We start from the raw sequence: 20,382 nt of genomic DNA on the forward strand, positions 1-20,382 counted from the left end.
ATCTTTTCTCTTTAATCATTTAATCCTACCATGTGTTGTCTCATTAGAAGCCCGATCCATTTTACCAAACTGTTGTTTTTACTGTTGTGTAAAATTAAAAGTGTGAATGAGGATATTTTAAGAGAATTGCAGCCCTTTATATATACTGGGAGTAAATATTCTGGCCTCATTTATGGTTTAGATTGATTTTAAACTTTGTCATCGTCAACGATTTCATTAAAAAACAAACACTTTTGATACTCATAATATTAAATGCAATGCAATAAATGTTTTGTAGTTTGTTTTTTTTTTGGGGGGGGGGTTTAAATTTTCCAAAGTTAACACAGTTTTTAATAACAATAACTGACAGAACAGTCACATCTGAGCTCCGCTCTGTTTCATCCATCCATCCAGAATCTGACTGTGTTGTAGCTCTTGTTAGCTCTGAACAACACAACAACACAACAGTGATTCGGTGTCATTCTAATGTTTTTTTTTTTAAGTCCAGACTTCCTCCTTTTTTATTATTTTATTTTAGTTATTTTCACAGGTGGCTTTTACTTTGAAGGTAAGGCCCACCTTTTTTTTAGGGATGTTGAGGAATGGCTGGAATTTTCCCGGGGAGAGTTTGTTTGTGTTCCAGCGCCTCCCCGGTGGGCGGCTTCACACCTGTACCGAGAAGGACGGATTCAAAGACGACTCCTGTCATTTTTATTTTTTTGTCTGTCTTTTGTTTAATTTCAAACCGGGACAACGGACGAGCAGTGTTTGGACATTTTCACCATCTGGGTGAAGTTTGGTGGATGTGCCCGCCCGGCAGAGCCGCAGGGGGACAACAAATCTGCGGGCCGGTCCTTCCTCAGCGGGGGGAGCAGCCCGGAGAGGAGCCGGAGAAAAAACTCCTGGAAAAACAAACACAGGAAATGCGTTTATACAGCTATGTGTTTTAAAAACACAGACAAAAACTGACCTCATTATTTATTTTTTAGGGTTTTTGTCCTTCTTCCTATTTTGGTTTATTTCATGTATTTATTCATTAATGTATTAATTCAGTATTTAGTGTTTTAAAAAGAGGACAAAAATTGTAATAAATAAATTATCTGCAGGATAATTTATTTATTGGCTTAATTAAGCGCATTGGTCAAAGGTCAAAGCCCACTGATGCCACAAACTAATGATCTGTTAGACTGATGATAAAAAAAAAAAAAGAAAGAAGAAGACAGGAAGTGAAATGTTGACATTTTCATGACTCATAATTATCTCAGAAATGTCAGTTCCTCTCATCACATTTTTAAAAGTAACCGTAAGCGAACACGAACATCAGTGTTTATTCAGCTTAAATATTTTTTAAAAATGCACTGTGACATAAGAATTTTTTAGTTGAGTCTTAAAGGTTTGAACCGAACTCTTATTAAAGTGTGTTTATGTTTGTTTTATGTTTCTGTTTTTAGTAAATCTGCTGAAAACATGATAACACACAGTTGATTTTATTTATCATGTTTCCTTGTTAAGCGTCTGCAGCGGAAGGACCAAAGAAAACTTTTCACCGTTACAAGAAAGGTTTGTTCTCATATACCATAGTCTTCAGTTCATCTCTTCTCTTTAAGTTAGAACAGTGGTACAATTTCAAATAAATATCATAAAACACATCTTTTTACAATAATCCTGAGACTGAAATCAAACAAATAACAAGAGGCCGACCGATGAGGGGAAAACCTTCAGCTCATCTTCCTCCAACGGTCAGGACCAGAGATGCAGAAGTGAAGTTCACCAGACGTAAATTCATCTGAAGGTGTTTACATCTGTTATTATATTCACATCACAGATTAGTTTCCTCCAGATCTGACCTTAAAAAGCTCATCAAGGTTCAGCAACTTTGACAGTGAATCATTTTTTTAATCATTTGTCTTCATATTAGAGCTGCACAATTAAAGTAAAAGTGAAATATCACAATCATTAATTTTTCTCTCATGATAATGAACTTCAGAAACAACTATATCAACTACAACCACAATTAAAAAAGACAATTTTTGTCCTATGATGGATTATATTTTCCTTCCCATTTTCTGTCTCAATTTAGAATTTAAATGGAGGAATCACTTAGACGCCTGCAATGTGGAGTAAATCTGTAATACTGATAACATTATTCTGCTCTATTAAAACCTGAATGTTAATTTCTGTCCATCATTTTGTGACAGTGCTTTCAAAAATGTATATCTGAGCAGTCAAGAAAAACTATTTGATAACACATCCTGATTATTTGAACCAAACTGAAGTGATGATTTATCACTACTGAAGGAAATGATGGATGAAAAGTACAAAAAATGGGGCTGAAGATTATCATGTTGGTGGAAAACCAGTATTCAGATTTAAATTATGGAGAAATACAAAATAGATTCAGGAAAAGTGTTTTTGAGGGATCTGACATCACAATTCTGATATTATTTTTAAATGATCACAATATGCTTCATATCTAAACTTTTGTTTGTAAATTGGTGGTGAAGTTAAAGTAAAGTCCGCTGTGTGGATATAAACACATGATGGACTTCCATATTTAGATCACATGATGTCAACTTGATGAAATCAAAGCTCCAGGAAAGACTTTGAATTGTTTCTCAAACTGCAGGCTGATCTCGGCTGAAACGGTGAGATGATTCAAATGTTCGTGAAGAAGGAGTCTGATTGTTCTATTAAAAGACCAAACAAAGACCAATAAAAATCTGATCTGACCTCTGCTGCATCTCTGGTCTCAGAGTCAATCACGCTCACATCCTGAGATGCAACTGAAAGATAATTAAAACTAGCGATCGCTGATGACTAATGATATAATAATTAGCCGCCGTTAAAATATAATAATCCACTAAGAATCAGAGGACAGCAAGGTCAAAGTTCAATTCGTCCTCAGTCCAAAACGTTGCAAGGTTGCTTTTTTTTGTTGTTTTTTTGTTTTTTTTCTCCAAAGGTGAGAGTCCAGTCTGACATCAGGGGCCGCAGGGATCAGAGGTCAGGGGTCACGGTGAGGTTGAACTACGTCGGGCTGTTGTGGAGGAAGTCACCTGCTTTTTCCTTTTTGGCAGGGTCAAGTCTGAGAGAAGCCTGGAGGGCCCGAGGACGGAGGTTTCCTCATGGGGGGGCATTTTGGGCAGTTGGAGTTGGATTCAGCTGAATTTTCCTGCTGATCAAATCTGAGTATTCATTTGATGCAACTAAATACTGTTCAAATGGCAGAGCTTCAATGTGAACGCATCCTTTAAGAGAAAGACTTCAGAAATACTGACATCACTGCTGTTTTTATCCGGCTCCTTTTGGTGCCCGCTTTCAGAGGAGACGGCTCCTAAATGACTCCACTGGCTCTTATCTGAGTCACTTAAACAAGAAAAGTTGTTTCCTGGTCTGGAGGAGCTAACGGGGCAGCGAACTACCAGAAAGTCTGAACACCTGGAGTTTTAAAGATGAAGGTGTTTCCCAGCCAGGGAGCTCTAATCAAGTCTTCACTCCAAGGAATCATGGGAAATGTATCCTCAAATTACTTCATCCAAAAGCATCGATTCAATCAGACATTTGGATGAACAAGATCTGAAATTTGGGCTTGATTTGATTGAGTTTGTGACAAATACTACGTAAGTTTGATTCCATTTAATTCCATCAAGTATTTTGGCCCTAAAACAGTTTGAGCTGAAGTGTGAGTTTACAAACGGGAGAGAAATGTGATCAAAGGAGGGAAACGTTTGACGATTTTAGGCCACAACTGTCGATTAAAAGATGCAAAATGAGTCACAAGAGAATAAAAAGGCGTCGTTTTTGTGAGACATCACCTACAGAACTTGGTGTGTTCGTCTCCAGTGAGGACGTCTCCAGTGAGTTTTAGTTTCCGACCTGATGGGGGGGGTTTTCGAAGGGATCAGAGTCACTGTCCAGGTCAAAGGTCAGCGTCTCTCAGGCCTGGGGGGGCGACTGTGGGCTGGTGGGGTCGTGCAGCTTCCTGACGTGTTTCTTCAGGTCAAAGTTCCTGCAGAAGCCTTTGCCACAGGTGGGGCAGGTGAAGGGCTTCTTGTCGTTGTGCGTGTGCATGTGGAAGGTGAGGTTGTACACCTGGTGGAACGCCTTGCTGCAGATGGAACACTTGAACTGCTTCTCGCCGCTGTGCGTCAGCCTGTGGTTCTTGTAGTTTCCTGTGTAGAAAGGAGACGCCACGTCGAGGTTAAGAACACCTGAACGAACACACCTGTCCAGTAGAAGACATTTTTTTGTCGCTGAAGCTCCATCAAATGAAACCCTCTCTGACTGATACAGGCCAAGTTAATGCAGTTCAATCTCCTTGAACTGAATTATATAGAATATAAGTAGCCAATCAAAAAATATATTCCTTTATGTCAAAAAGAAAAGGATTCTGATTGGCCTGAGAAAAGCAGTGGGCGGAGCAAACCCTCAAATAATCACTCATCCCAGAATTTGTAAAAATTGATTTCCTGTTTTTGGTAAAAAAAAAAAAAACTCCAGCAGTTGAACTTTAATCTGAATTTAACGTTAGAGGAAAAAATTACTTGATCAGTCAGCTGAAATGGGAAAAGTCAAAAATAAAGAGTTGTGTTGTGTGTTTATAATTATAACACACTGTCATCGTTCTTACAAGCTGAAACAAACGTGTTTGTGTTGTGAATGTGGAAATATTCTCAGTTAAGATGATTTCTTTGGTCATTAGTGAGCATCCTATTTTTATGTCTTCAAAATGAAAGTATTTCTGTATAAGACACATTTTTGACTTTTTACCAAATTATTTATTTATTTATTAATGTATTATTGTTATTATTATTATTATTATTATTATTATTATTATTTATTATTGTTATTTATTATTATTTATTATTTGTTATTTATTATTCAACATGTTTTTCGCCGTTTTATTATTTTTAATTGTGCTGCGTTTCCTTTTCTTTCTTGTTTGTCAGAACTCTATAAATAACGTCTTTCTCATGAATATATTTTAGATTTTATTTCCACAAATAAAGAATTTCAGCAGGGAATAAAAGCGACACTGGAGGATTAGCTTTAGTTTTTATTGTATATTTGTTTGTGGTTTTGTTGCCCTAGAGGACCTGGTGTGTTATTTTATTTCTGCAGGATGATGACGTTTATTTATTTCATGTTTGACAAACAGGGGTCAACAGGAGCTCTCACACACTGTGTGTGTGTGTGTGTGTGTGTAGCCTTTGTGTCTTTAATTTGTATTTATTGTGACACCAAGCTCATGACTTTTTATCCGCTGAAGGTCATTTCATGGTTTTCCACAAAAAGATGTTTGTGTTATTTTTGGAAAATCTTTTTGGATTAAATGAAAACTGTCAGATTTCTGAAGAAATAAATGTTTGGAATAACAGTGAAGGGAGTTTCATCTGGATTCTAATTTCTTCCTTTATCGTTATTATTATTATTATTTTTCATTATTGTACACGAAGACCAAGACATCTGCTGTAAAGGTGGCTGTTTCTGAGGGTCATTGAGGAAACACAAATAATCCATAAATATCAGCGACTCCACCTTTCTGATGAAATCCTTTCCCGCAAAACTCGCACACGAACGGTTTGTACCCCGCGTGGATGCGCGTGTGCGTGTTGAGGGTGGAGCTCCGGTTGAAGGCTTTCCCGCACTGGTTGCACTTGTGCGGTTTTTCCTGCAAAAAGCAAACAAACAAAAAGAGACAAATAAGAAATGTGCATATATATTTAGACAATGTTGGGACATTTTCCAAAAAGAAGCCACAAATTTGACTTTCATTTATTTCTATAATGTGTTTTTATTGGGATGAATTTTGGGATGAGTTTTATTTTTTTTTCTCCTCATAATTAAAGAATATATTTTAAACTGTCTTTTAAATGAAATGTTTGAGAATTAAAGCTCATTTTAAATCCGCAGTTGCTGATCTAAATGAAAAGATTAAAGCATCTTTAGACGGAGTTGATTGACTCACGTCATGAGAAACTTTTGCCCACAAAGTTTAACTTTCAATTATATTTAATATTCAATAATAAATCCAGCGAAGGAGGTTTAACTTTAATTAAAACAAATATTATGCATTAAAATAGAAAATAAACACACACACAAAAACTGTTTCTTTCTATTTTATGAGAAAATTATTACCAATAAAAAAAATCTGAACAGACTGGACACATTATAAATAAACAAAATGGCGCTTTGAGACGAAGAGTAAACAACAAACAGGAGTAAACATTGTGTTACCTGAGTGTGGATGATTTTGTGTCGACACAACGTGCTCGCCTGCCGGAAGCCTTTCCCGCAAACTTTACACACGAACGGCCGCGCGCCCGTGTGCACGGGCATGTGACGGGTCAGGTTGTAGTGCGCGTTAAACACCTGAGAAAAAGGTAATAATGAGGAGAATGTTCATAAGAGAAGTTTGAAAATTAGCTGATAAAACAAGTTAAAATCGAATAAAGTCAAAAGCGAAAAAACCTCTATAATTTCAACTTTCTCTGGTTTTTAAATTTAAAAGCTCCTTAAATCTGATTTAAGGGTCCTTTGATTAAAAAAAGAGAGAGTTGGGTCCTTTAATTATCAGACTGAGTCTAATTAAAGCTCATCTGTCAGGGGTCGTTAAATTGTCTCTAAATTAATTGAATTAAAACACAATAACAGCCACTTAAATCTGCCTGACTCCTCTAGAATAAATATAAAATACACACACCATCAAAACAAGATGAGAGAGTTGAAGGAAAAATCAGGAAAAATATCAGATTGGAAAAAAAGAAATAAAAATAAATATAGCCTATAAATGTGTGTGTGTGTGCAGAAACAACGAAAAAGTCCCCCCAAAAAAACATTTTCCAGATTTCTCCTGAAAAGAAAAAAGCAGCAACTTCTGATGAATAAAAACGAATAAAAAGCGATTTTCACTCGATCAGACTGAAAAGTGAAAAATGAAAGTTTGTGCTGTAAATAGAAATGCTGCTCGGCCGGTTCCGGTTCCGGTTCCGGACTCACCTTGCCGCAGACCTCGCAGGTGAACACTTTGGGCTTGTTCCCCGGACAGGAGCCGCTCAGCCGGGCCGCCGCGGCCGCGGAGCCCTTGTAGATCTTGTCGGACAGGATCTGGTCCCGCTCCTTCATGTAGTGCTGGATCTGGATCTGGCTCTGGGACACCGGGTACCGGTCCCCGGCCTGCGGCGGGCCCGGCTTGCTCTTCTCCGCCATGAAGGCTTTGTGCCGGGCGGACAGCAGGTAGGAGGCCATCGGGTGCAGGTTGACCAGGCCGGCCGGCGGCGGGCAGGAGCCGCCGTCCCCGCTGCAGTTCAGGTAGCACACGGTGCCCACGGCGGGGAAGGAGGACTGGTTCACCACCCGGGGCCGGAAGAGCTTGTACTGGCCGGCGGGCTGGCCGGCCGCGGAGTCCTCCTGCTGGTTCTTGTAGCTCAGGCCGAAGCCCAAAAAGTCCGCCGGAGCGGCCACCGACGAGCCGTCGAACTGTCCCGGATCCAGGCCGCTCAGGCTCAGCCGGTGGCCCGGTTCGTACCCGAGCGGCACCAGCGGGATCATGCAGTGCCGAGAGGACGGACAGACTTCGGGTTTCCCCGCGGGAGCGGACTGGAACCAGCTGGGGATCGGTATCGACTTGGGCTCGGGGGTCCGGGCCATAATCCGGTCGATGGAGAAAGCGAGAGGTTTGCTGCTGCCGCCGCCGGAGGTGAGCATGTCGGAGCCCGCGGACTGGCTCCCAGAAGCCGGGGGGGAGCCGAGGATCCCCGCTGGGCGGCGGAGAGGTCCGTCCATCACCTCCGCGACAACCACAACCACAACAACAACAACAACAACCTGCTGGAGGGAAGCCTGAGGTTGGGGCTGCTCCTCACCGGCCCGCTGGAGAGGGCATCATCTGCCAGGGAAGCCCCCCTCCGAATCACCGGCCGCGTCCCCCCCACCCCCTCCCCAACCCCGGTTATTGATGGCAATCAGCGCGGCCGCAGCACGCTCGATGCCGGCGTGCAGGGAGCCGAGACCTCGCCGATCGTTACGTCCAGGAAGGGGAGCGGGAAGGCGGATAATTCGCTCAATTCTCCTCCGTCGATTCTCCGCTGGAAGAGGAGGAGGGACTGTCCTTTACTTGGCAGGACTCCTGCTCAACTGGAAGGTGTTGGGTAAATCCCAGGTCTCCTTGTGGCTTGTCGTGACATCATTTTTTTCCTGGCGGGGTCAGGAGCTGTCACAGCTCCACATTTGGACTCATCTTCGGCTTCGTGAAGCCGGCGCGCTTTTACGCACGGTTCAGGGAGGACACGGAGCTGTCAGCTGGCTGAACTGGAGACAGAAAGCACACAGACTGAGCACAAAATGGATTTTAAGCCATCGACCGCATCCCGGGTGAGATTCTGGGAATCACAAACTTTCTTGTCTTTTTATCTCTTTTCTTTTACGCACTAGATTTTTAGATGCCAAAACGCACCCGAGGCGGGAAACGCTGAGATGAAGCTGCTGAAGAACTAACAGGAGGAATTATCTGTACGTCTCTCCTCCCGCCACACGCCCCGTGTTGGTCTCCTTCCGGCTCCTGTTACGCACACAGAATGAGACTGAATCCGTTTTTGTTTTTTGTTTCAGTTTTTTTAACAAACCAACAAAAAGAAACCTTCATCCTGTCAGAGATGAAAAGCTTCAGCGGGTTCGACGCTGAATGAGCTGAAACTGACTTTCAAGGGTCTGAACAAAAGATGGAGGCCTGAAGAGCCAAACACAACATTCACACAGCAAAGAAACACACACAACGTTTGTTTGTGTGTTTGTTGGACTGAAGCTCGTCTTCAAATTAAATTTTCATTTTGCTATAAAAAAAAATAAAGATTTGAATGTGACTGAAAAGGTTCCTTCTGATGCTGCTTTTAATAAAAATATAATAAAATAAAAAAACATGCACTTCATCTCAGAAATGTTCAAATATCAAAGTGTTAGTTTATGAACATAGAAAAATTCAATGAGTTTTTTCTGAGTTGAGATATTTTAAGATAGTGAAGTATTGTAAAGGTCAGAGGTCAAAGATAAAATCATATATATAACAATCATTATTAACATGAACATAAATAGATTATAACTCCTCCACCTGCTGTTCTATTGTAATTTAAGGTTTTATTTGTTTTTCTTTGTTTATCCTGTCTTCTGTAAGATATTGTGTTGCTTTAAAGAAAAATCCTACATTCTTGTTTTATCATTATCTGTCACATTTTATACTTTTTACTGAATAAATGCTTTAAAAGACAGAATGACACAGTGAATGAAAATTGTTAAAATATTATATATATATTAACATAGTTAATATTATTATGGGGACTGAGTTACATTATTATGTTGTTTTATTGCTGCTGCACAAACCAAAAGCAAACACAACAAACCCACAATAATAAACAAATGGGCAGCACAGATTAATAATGAATAATGTGCTACTTTGAAAGAATTGAAATGAATGTGACAAATATGTGAACAAAATGCAGAACAATGTGGTCACAAGAAAATATGAATGAAACGTGAAACACAAAATGAAAAACAACCAGCGTTATTATCGTCACTGTGAGTGGACGTGACATCAGGATGAAGCAGCTCTGTTCATTATTTCTGCGGCCTGTAAATTTCCTTTTAATTCTTTTATTTCACTGATTTGATTTTATCTTGATGTCATCGTTACCTGTTAAATATTATTCTAAATACAATATTATCACATTTAAAAAATGGGTTTACCCCTTTTTGAAAAAACAAAAAACAAAACAAAATCTAACTCAGAGGAAAAAACAGATTCTTCGATATGATGGTTGAAGGTGGAGAACGGTTCTGTTCATTAGACCGAGGTTTCTCTTTTATTTTTAAAAGCTATAAATCTCATTTATAAAATAAATACATTTTTGTTTTATACTCAATTTCTTTCTGCTGTTTCTGTTTCTCGGAAGATTTTAAAATAAAAATATGGAACCTTTAAAGATTTCAGTATAATGGTCACATAAAAATCAACAATATCACAATAAAATGTGAAAACAGCAACAACAATAATAAGAATAATGCATCCTTTGTGTTTGTGGAGCTGCAGCAGATTTGATGGACGGCGGCCAGCAGGCAGTTTCCAGGGAACAGAAACCCCTGAAGAGTCTCCTAAAGCTCCCAGATTAAGGTGAAATAGAAAACCAAGTATTTTTACAGATTAAAGAAACAGAAACGGATCAGCCGGTTCCGTCTTTAAAGCTCGAGCTGATGAGACAAATTCAGTTTGATGTGATCGATCAGAACTTTCAGGGGGTGAAAAATTCAGGTGTCTTTAAAGCACCTTTGACCAAATAACTCCCTCAGGTTTCATTTTACATGATGAACAAAGGTCATTAATACGTTTGAAGGTTTTTAATATTTTGTGTGTTAAAAAAGAAAAGAGTCCTGCTGTGACAGTTTTTATCTTTAACATTAAAAGAATTCAGATCTGACGTTGCTGTCTGATCAAACACAATGTGAGAACTCAGCGACTGACTTTGACCTTGAGCTTCAAAGGTCCAACACAAAGATCCGATCGGTGAGTCCACGTACCTGCAGGAACCGTTCAGACACACCAGCTGAGTCTGGATCCGGTCCATCCTGGAGGATCTGGATGGACGGGGCTTCAGGTCCAGCTCTAAAACACATTTCAGCACCAAGCAGCTTCGTACATGAGCTCCCTCCATCTGAACACCTGAAGCGTCCACATATTTTTGGACTTTCAGAGAAAGAGACACCAAAATCTCAAACTTCCCTCCAACGTCATGCAGATGTTGGACAGGGTCACGACCTCCTGGAATGAAAACAGAAAAGTTCTGCTGACTGAGCTGATCCAGATCAGAACTGCTGCGATGCCAACTCAGCTAAAGTCTTTGGACTTTTCTGTTTCCTGTCTCTGGATTTTTTCTATAAAATATCTTCTTAATTACATGTGTTCGTTTTGTCCCTGGACGTCCTGAACAATTTTCAAATTTAAGGTCCTTTTCATTAGAATGAGGAAAGCATAATTATCCTGAGTAATATTAGATCCTAACCCTGATCCAGAATCAGCATGAATACCTCCAATAAAGGCGAAATGTTAGCTGACGGAAATGTGAAGAACTTTTCACGTTAATGTTTCAGCGTCTTAAATGTTCCATTAAAGGCAAATTTAATTTCAAAGCAAATGTCTGTCCTCCTCAGCTCGAGAGAATGAAACCAGAAAAACTGCTTTAAAAACACTTTTATTAGTGACACTTAGACACCTGAACAAAACAGGTGCACAATGAGACAATATAAATATACTTCTTCAGATGGATGTTTGCCCTTTTTGTTTTTGGCACTGACACCAACTGACAGTCGATTGGAGGCTCTACATTTACAGTTAAACTCTTTTTTTTTGACACAAACAGACGGCAGGAATTGAACCGACAGCTGCTGATCAAAGACAGGAATTAGATTTTTTTAAACGAATGCACATTCTCTCAGGAAAAAGACATTTTCAGCTGGTTTAATGGACGTTGGATATGATGCACATCGACCATATCACACTACAGCTGCTTCTAACTCTGCACAATATTAAACATCACAATGAACAGAGATGACGGATGTACGACTGCAGCTCTGAACGCCATCTCTTCCGTCCTAATGTGGATTCCTTCCCTCCCAGTTTTTATTCTTTACCAGCCGGAGCTCGACTCACACCTCAGACACTGAACATCGAACATTCAGCTAGAAAGTACTTTTTTTGCTGCGTTTTGTTTTTATTTTTTTTACCTGAAAGCTAAATCCTACCACCAGACAGAACTATGACTGAATTCTTCAGCGTTGGTGAATTTTGACCACATCAACTCAAACTACAATAAAGCAACAGGAAGAAGTTGTGAGTTCTAATTCAAGGATTGTTTCAGTCTTTTATAATTTGGGTCTCATTGTTGGTTTGATTATCACTTTGAAGTTCAACAGGGGAAGAAACCAGCTGTCAGGTTGCAAACAAACCGTCTTCATTTTCCTATTAAATTTCAAGCACTACCAAAAAAACAACAAAAAAAAAAAAAAAAAAAAACTACACGATATATATTCTACATGACAGTAATTGTAACAAATGTCAGTAATTTGTGTTGTTTCCGTGATAACAGCTGTCCTGTTAGATTCTGTTATCTGTCCAGTTGATAATAAAAATTTAATGTCAACTTTTATTCAAGTTGAGAAAAAAAAAAAAAAAGTACGTAGACTTGAGTCACCTGTTAGCGTTAGCATAACTTCTGTCGTGGTTATTTTTGTTTGGTACTCATCTTTGATTTCTGCTCACCTTCAATCTGATCAGAAAAGAGTTTTTATTGTATTTATAATAAACTAAGTTAATCTGATTTAGTGATAATTTTAGTCAAGACGTCTTCTTGGCTCAATTTTATCTAATTTTATTAAAGCTTAAAAAGAGAAGAACAAAATTAAGAAGATTAAGAACTCAGCTAAAAGACTTTAATTGTTGATTTTAAGTTTGACTTCATATTTCGATGGTTTGATTTTGTGCTCGCTTCTTTTATTCCTCATGTTTTCAGCTGGTATCTCTGATTTCAGACGTTTCCTTGAGATGTTGACAGGAATGATTTCTAACAACTGACCAGTTCTTTCAGGGTTTGTGGAATGTTTAACATCAGCTGGTCTGAAACCAGTTTCAGAAAGATGTTTGTCCAATCTGAATTGAAGGTAACACGGAGGAGTGCTGATCGTAAACTACGTTTAGCCAATCAAAGCTACATATTCATGATTAGATTAGTTCAACAGAACTCACAGTTGAGGATGAAGACAGATTCTCTGTCCAGGTGCTTCTTCAGTTTATCAGAATCAACAGACAAAAGAAAAGGCTGCTGTCTCACTGTCTAATGAGATGAAAATAAAATGCTCTGGTGGATTTTGATGGTGTTGGCGGTAACAAAAATAATAATAATAATAATAATAATAAAAAAAAAGAGGTTTCAGAGCTGCTGGAGCTTTTTGAACAATACAGAAACAAAAAAGAAAACAGGAAGTTGCTGTACGGACGGCGATCGCTGAGCTCGACTGTACAAAGTGACATCATCAGTATGGCTGCACGTGGAGGAAGGCGGAGCTTCCTGTCCTGGAGTTTACTGAAGGAGGACACGGGTCTCCTCGGCTCGACGTGTTTGTCGTACATCGTCACTTCCGGGAGACGAGCACGTGGCAGGCTGGGGGAAAAAGGGGCGTGTCACTACCTGAGCGCTCCTTCTCCATCAATCAGCTGTTTCACCTCGACTGCACTTCTACATTTTCATTGAAGAAAAGTGTTGATACTGAATTATGGTTATTTTGGGTTCGCTAAAATGAATCTTGTATTACTCTAATTTCACGTGTTTTCTCATTTTATTGTGAAAAATTTAACGCCGGCTAACGTTAGCCAAACCGTCCTGATGTTGACTGTTTGGAAAATACTCAAAATAAATCCGGTTTAGTTTTCAGTGGAAGGACGCAGAGTCAGAAGCTCCTGATGTGTTGGAAAAGATGGTGGTCAGGTAGTAAACAGGAAGTGTGTGTGTTTGTGTGTTTTTAGTCATCCTCCTCGTCGCTGTCTCTCATGCTGATGCCCTGCAGGCCGTCGCCCGCTCTGACGGCGGCCGTGGCTTCCTCCACCGTCAGCCGGTTGTAGACGGTCTCGTAGCTCTTGTTGTTCAGCGTGCCGTCCAGGACGCCCTGCAGCCTGAAGTCCCGGTACGTCTTCTGTGGAGGGGGGAGGGAAAACAGAGAGCGTCTTAGGAATGCAGCCGCCGTTCGGCGTTGGGAAGGACAAAGGGGGGAAGATTGGTTCTGAAGGATGAGCCGAGTCTTTTATGTGTTTGACCCGTCTGTTTTTTTTACCTTCAGTCAGAATCCATTATCATTCCTTGTTAAGCTTCCTCGTCGGTGCATTAGCAGACTATGAAAAGACAAAAACAGCAGCAGCAACACAATTTGAGCAGTTTTCTCTTTCTCGTCTTCACGCTGCTGCTGCTGCTGCCTTCAAGGACGCTCCGGCGTCTTTTGATTTGTCTTTATTTCTCCTTCTGCGTCACTTCAGACGGTTTTTACATGAAAAAGTCTGACTTCTCCTCCAACAGCTTCGTCTGACATCACCGTACATTTATTTTACCTTCACAATCTTGATGAGTGTTTTCAGCTGGTACATGTGGAGCTGCAGGTCCATCCGGTCGGTCAGCCAGACGCACACCGCCTTCATGGAGCCGCTGTACCATTGCTGCAAGACACAAACACACAGTGTAAACAACAACAACAACAAAGAGGACACAAACTTACGTCGAGGAGGAAAGGCATCACCAACATCTCAGTTCCTTTGTCCGTGCAGACCCGACCTCAGTTTGGTGAGTACAAATAATAACCAACAGCCAGAACACGGAAAACGTAACCTCAAAATGAATCCAAAAACTCCTCGTTTGTCTTCCGGTGGAGACGTCACCTGTCGGTCTGTGAGCCGAGTCTGAAATCTGTCTGTCGGCCATCTTGGCTTTTTAGAAACCAGAAGAATTTCCTGTTCTCCTCCAAACAGGATTCCAGGACTGAAAACAGAGCGTTAAACCTTCATTCTACCAAATGCCCTGAAAAAGAAGTCCGACTGGGTTGAAGTCTATGGGAAAATGTTCCTCCTCCTCCCTGATGAGTTTATGGTCTCAGTCTGAAATACATCCTGATGTTCACTTTTTAAATGATGCTCCATTTAGAGGGAAAGGGGGGCGTGGCTACTGTGTGACTGACAGACTGGACCACCCAATCAGGAGAGAGTCCAAAGCAGGTCAGATTCACCTTCTCCTCTAAATGTGGTTTCTCCTGGTTTGGACCAATGAAAGACTGCAGCTCACAGATGGACACACAAAGTTTTCCACAAAAACTCAGCAATAGCAGCTGCAAGACACACACACACACACACACACACACACACACAGGTTTGTGGGAGCTGAAGATGGACACAAATAACTGTTGACTGTGTTTGTAGACAAATTAAACTCCAACCATCCTCAAATTTCAGATTTTAATAAAGTTGCCCTTTAAAGTGTAGCTTGAAGAAAAGCCCACTGAATGCTCCATCTTTAAACCTGCTGCTGTGTTTGTACGCATTTCCTTTTCATTTTTTTCAATATCCTTAAAAAGAACAGGGATAAAAACATAATGTGGACGCTGCAACAGATGCCCTCCAAACAAAAAGGTCCTTGGTTGTCGGGTGTGCAGAGAATTTCAGAAGATTGCCGTTTGCTTGCTGACAGCTGCCAAAACGCCTCGTTTTAGTCGTGTCGTCAACACAACAGCACGAGGTCAAAGGACAGGCGCCATCCAAACGAGGAGAACACATTTACTTATTCAAAGACACCAATTTACCGGAAAAACTTCTGAATGCTTCACGTCAGGGGGAGAGTCCACGGCTTCAAAGGAGGAAAAAAAAAATCAGGTCCCATCTTCGTAATTTTCATTAAATGATTTTCCTTCACATCTTCCCTCACCAGGCCAACGCTGCACGGAAACCAAACGCACCTTTTTTCACCTGAAGCACGATCCTCACTCATATCAGCATTCAGCTGGTAAAATGCACACGGTGGATAGCAGCCGGACAAAAACACTGGTGGACGTTTTCTCTGACACGGCGGTGACCTGCAATATTCAGATCTGCTCGGACAGCCGCGGACGGACTTAATTTCACACTGACAAGAACCGTAATTACCTTCCAAAACAGTCGAGGTTATTTCCTGCACTTGACAAAAGTCAAAATGCGTCACACAAATATTTGATTGGATTCAGGCCATTGTGAGAGAGTTTTCTGAAAGTGTGCGCAGAATTAAAGCTGATTTCTGTTTGTTCTCTAAAGGTCTCGATCTGAAGACACCAGGAGCTCTTTTTGTTTTAAAAGTGTGTTTTGCTCACATTTTGTTTCTTTTGCTCATTTATGAGTTGATGATGACATTCATGCAGTTTTTATGCAGACAGAGAGTAAGATGTTCCTCTACGTGATTGGTCGGCGTTTGAATGACAGCTCAGCTTAAAAGGGGGGCGGAGACACAAAGTAACCTGACGTAGAAAGTTGCAGATTTTGTTCGCAGAGCTGTTGAGAATGTTTGAATTCCTCTTTTAAATCTTTGTTGACCCGTTTTTGGAGGGAAACGCTGCAGATTTGTGGAACTGACGTGTAATTCAGCTCTCACTCATTTGCCCGCCCTTCTTCCCTTCACCTTCCATTAAACATTTTTCATGCTCAGCTTTGATTGGTACGCTAATCAGCCGCCTGACGGTTAGCTCGCAAGCTGCGTTAACGCTCCTGGAAATTGAGAACGAAGGCGCTCCTTAATTGAGCCAATTAGAGGACGAGAGTGAAAACAGATGGAGGGAATTCGAGGGAGGAGGGTTGGAGGAGGGTGGGGGGTCGGACTGCACGGCATTGTGGGCCTGCATTAGTCCTGAAAGAAAGATTAATTATATGATGAGCCGGCAGGAAGGTGGGGGGAGTTTCATTTCATAGAGTCTGATTATCATTTTTTAAATTCCTGAATTTGAAAAGGATGTAATTCTATAAAAAAGACCTTTCCTTAAACACGGAGACTTCAGGTTGAGCTGCAGTTAATTCCTGACATGCTGCCTAAAAGGGTGAAGTTCGTATTTCTGTCTTGTTTCAAGTTTTATTTTGATTTTACAAAATAACCTTGAAGGTTGAATCTGAGATGAGACAACTTCCTGACGAGGTTTCATCCTCGTTAGGATGCTTCTTCAGGGTGATTTGGCTCCTGATGTGAGGAGGATGTAGCTCAGTGTGTGTCAGTTACACAGAGACGCTCCCTGTTTGAAACGTATTCATAAATAAGAGCTCCAGAAAATAGAAACTCATCGACACGTTTGCTGAAGCGTGTTGTGCGTTTTTGTCGTCTTCACTCTCTTCTTCGTCTGCTTTAAATCCGTCCGTCCTTCAGTTTAAAGAAAAGGCGGCCTAAATAAATCTGAATCTGATTCAAATAGACGCACGTAAACAAGACAAATGCATGCCCATAATGCTCCTGGCAGGAGGCCTGATGCTGCTGCATGAACACAACGTTTTCCTTTGTGACACACAAACACTGTGTAGTTTTGTGTGTGTGTGTGATACAAGTTGAAGGGCCGAGCAGAGACACTTTGAGGCCCGACCATCAACTCCCCCTCAGAGCATGACTGGATGCTTGTGAGCTCCATTAGACTCATTTTCCAAACTGCCCCCCCCTCCTCAAACACACACACAAACACACAATAAACTCAGTGCAGCTCAGCCACAACAGCCCAAACCCTCAAAGGAGGCAGCAGGCGGCAGAAATCCATCGCTCTGCTTCGTGCTGCTAATGTGTGCGAAGGTTTGAGCTGTCATGTCTGCTGCATCGATGGTGAGCTGAGGCGTGTTTGACAACTTGGCACTAAAATATTCTTTTAAATCTGAATCCTGGGGGGGGGGGGGGTGGCGGATGGATGGACGTGAACGAGTTTCAGCTCCCGCAGAGCGAGCCGGCAGCTGTCCGGGCTTCCTAAGTGATAAACAGGTCAACAGAAGCAGTCGGTGTTTTCAGCCGCGCCGCGACCTGCTGCTGCTCCAAAACCGGAGAATCGAACTTCACACCAGATTCACTTCACTCCACGTTTTCCAGTTTTACATGTTTATAGGCAGACCTCCTTCTGGTTCAGGTTCTGTATGAACCCAGTGAACGTCTCAGAGAAACCTTAAAATCAGACGTCAGGACTTCTGGGACTTTGTGATGTCACAACGAGTCAGCTCGTATTCTCTCTTCTGATTGGCTGACTGACCTGTAGAGCTCCTGAGAGGAGATGTAAAAGCGATTTTTGGAGCTTAAAGCCACGAATGTAACTTCCTATAGAGATCGAGCCGAACCTGAAACCTCCACAGATACTTTTGCTTGTTTGTGGCTCGTTGTTTCCACCAGTTTGTCAAAAAGTTCACCTGGAGGACCTGAATATGGAACCAATGCAACCCGGAGAAGGAAAGACGCTCTCCGCCTCGGTCCACATGAAGCTGTCGTTTACCCGTTTATGGTCGGACTCAACCTGTGACTTCCTGCTGATCGTTAGGCTCTTCAGCAGATGGAGGAAATATCTGAGGCAGAGGGGGCGTTAGAGAGGGAAACCTGGAAACCCGAAAAGAGCCGCAGAATGTGTGAATGCACGAGGAGGTACTCACATCGAACACCTCCTCGATGTAGAGCTCGTCGTTGACGTGGTCTCGGAGGATGTCCTGGTTCTGCCGCACGAAGGTGATGTAGGTGTCGGCCAGGTCCATCCCCGGTTTCTGCAGAGGAAGAGAGGACAAAGACCTGAGGACACACCAACAACAACAACAACAACAACACAACAATCCACGAACGCCGACACCAGGCCTGCATGATGCGTTCATGGACCGAGCAAACTGGTGTAAAAAGGCATTCCACTTCCAAACCATCAATAAAAACAGAGCAACAGAGACGAAAACCTTCAGTCCCAACGTTCAGGACACAACAGAAAACAAAACAAAGTATTTTGCTTCTGTTGAAGTTTTGACTCATTTCTACCGTCAGTGATGTCAAGGTGAAGCAAGCAGTCGGTACGGCCGTTAATTGGCTTTTTCTCATCACAAGATTGATGGAATTCCAAAGAGAACGAATCGTGACCTTGGTGTTTTCTGGAGGGTTTTTTTTTTTATGTTTTCCCAAAACTGACTAAGTTGTTGCGTTGAATGAATTTGAATTAAATAAGTCACACTCAATGATTCTTTCTCCGACGTCAGCTGGTTCAACGTCGTCGTGGATCGACCATCTGAGATTGTTTGTTTTTGAGTTGGTTTTCACAGGAAACTCTGCTGCTTCTTTACATATTCATGATGAGTTTTAGCAATAAAAAAAGCAACTTAAACATACATTTAACTGTAAAACTCCTGAACGGACCTTCACCAGCTTCACTTTATTTATTCTGTTAAATATAAGACAGCACTTTGACGGCCTGTTGTGGTTTTCTATAGCTCAAGGTGAAGTCCGTAAAGGAAGCACACAGTCCTCTTCTTCGGTTTAATGAACTGAAGAAGTGGCTGGTCTGTGAGCTCTGGAAATACAATCCGACGTCAACTTTCTGCTGTTTGGTTGGTGACTCATTTGAAGGAATCAGGCCCAAACTGCATTTGCGGCCCCGATTCAATAACACCAGTCGTGATTTGCCAGAAACTTTCGTCGAGGTTCCTGAGTGTGTTTCCACTGATGATAACACGGCAGGTTTACACGCTCAGCATCGCCTGCTGCTTCCTGGGTGGAGAGACGCCGCGGGAAACGTGAACTGCTGAGGACACAGCGGTGTGTTCGGCCAGAGGCGAGAGCAGCGAGCGAGGCCTGGTTCAGCCTCGCTCCCCGCTGTCAGGGAGGATTACAGGCGTAATGCTTATTGTAATTACTTTGACATCTTTCACACCCGTTTTCTCTGAGCCGGCGAGTGCTGGCCCCTGAGGGGAGCCGAGTGGCTGGCGGGGGGGTTTCCTCTGCTGCGGCGCTGCTGAGCATGGAAAGTCAAGTCCCCCCGGTCCAACGAGGCTGTGGAACTTCTGCCTTCACTTAGAGGCAAAAAGACAGCTTATAGATTTGGGATTGTGACACAAACTATCCCATGTTAATGTGGGGGGGTTCACAGGAAGCTGTCAGATTGTGTTAGTTGGGTCAGATAAATTATCCAAACAGCTGAAATGATGATTATTTAGTTAAAGAGGAAGAAAATTAATCTGCAAACTTCTTAATCAACAAAATGTCCAAGTGAACAAGTAACTGATTGCAAACTCAAACACAAGACACGTAAACTCCCCCCCCCCCCCCAGAGAAAACAGCCATCTATCTGTTTGTGGGGGCTCTAACGGCGAGTGACAGACTGAGACCAGTCAGCCGCTCTGCTGTAATTCGGTCGGACTGCTGGGTGATGAAACCTGCCGGCACCGGGGGGGTTAAAGTGGGGTCACATGGCTGCAGGGGCATCTGCTGCGAGTGTGTGTGCAGGAAAAGGAGGGCTAATGTTTAATCCAGAGGAGGGAGGGCCAGGACGGTGATTGACAGGGCCTGTCAGAACCCCCAGACTCTGGCACATCGGAGGACCGACCACGTTTGAGCTAGCAGCCGTGTTTCTGTTGTCATGTTGCCTTTCAGGTCACGCCTGCGTTAACGCAGGTACGTCTCAAAACTGTTTACACGTCAGATCGAAGAACTCTCAGGAAGTTTTCTGTCCAGACAGACGCTCGTGAGAGGATGCTGACCACGATCAGTCAGACCCTTTGACTTGTCCAAAACTCCACCGGTCCAAAGGTTTCCAGCTCTTTCCTCAGGATGATACCTGCCTGCTGGTTCGGGACTGAAGGGCATCCTCCTCCGGCAGACC

General features: G+C 42.1%; 2 protein-coding genes across 16 annotated transcripts in view; both read right to left on the reverse strand.

Annotated features, from left to right (window-relative positions):
• Positions 1–3,915: 3,915 nt before the first annotated feature.
• Positions 3,916–7,764, reverse strand: fezf1 (FEZ family zinc finger 1). Its single transcript, XM_029522356.1, has 4 exons — positions 6,979–7,764; positions 6,217–6,351; positions 5,518–5,650; positions 3,916–4,151 (listed from the first exon to the last, which is right to left on the reverse strand). Exons 1-4 carry the CDS (start codon positions 7,762–7,764, stop codon positions 3,916–3,918), a joined length of 1,290 nt encoding a protein of 429 aa, XP_029378216.1.
• A 4,281-nt stretch (positions 7,765–12,045) lies between these two features.
• Positions 12,046–20,382, reverse strand: part of cadps2 (Ca++-dependent secretion activator 2) — a 95,623-nt gene continuing 87,286 nt past the window's right edge. For 13 of the 15 annotated variants that reach the window (XM_029522078.1, XM_029522075.1, XM_029522071.1 and 10 more), the window contains 3 exons: positions 18,182–18,289; positions 14,120–14,224; positions 13,540–13,710 (listed from right to left, as the gene is read on the reverse strand). In XM_029522078.1, coding sequence (XP_029377938.1) covers positions 13,540–13,710; positions 14,120–14,224; positions 18,182–18,289 — 384 coding nt within the window. Of the gene's footprint in view, positions 13,711–14,119; positions 14,225–18,181; positions 18,290–20,382 lie in introns of all 15 variants that reach the window. The other 2 variants (XM_029522070.1, XM_029522067.1) reach the window with 1 other exon arrangement.

Source organism: Echeneis naucrates, chromosome 16 (assembly GCF_900963305.1).
Source record: "Echeneis naucrates chromosome 16, fEcheNa1.1, whole genome shotgun sequence".
NCBI classification, from domain to species: Eukaryota; Metazoa; Chordata; class Actinopteri; order Carangiformes; family Echeneidae; genus Echeneis; species Echeneis naucrates.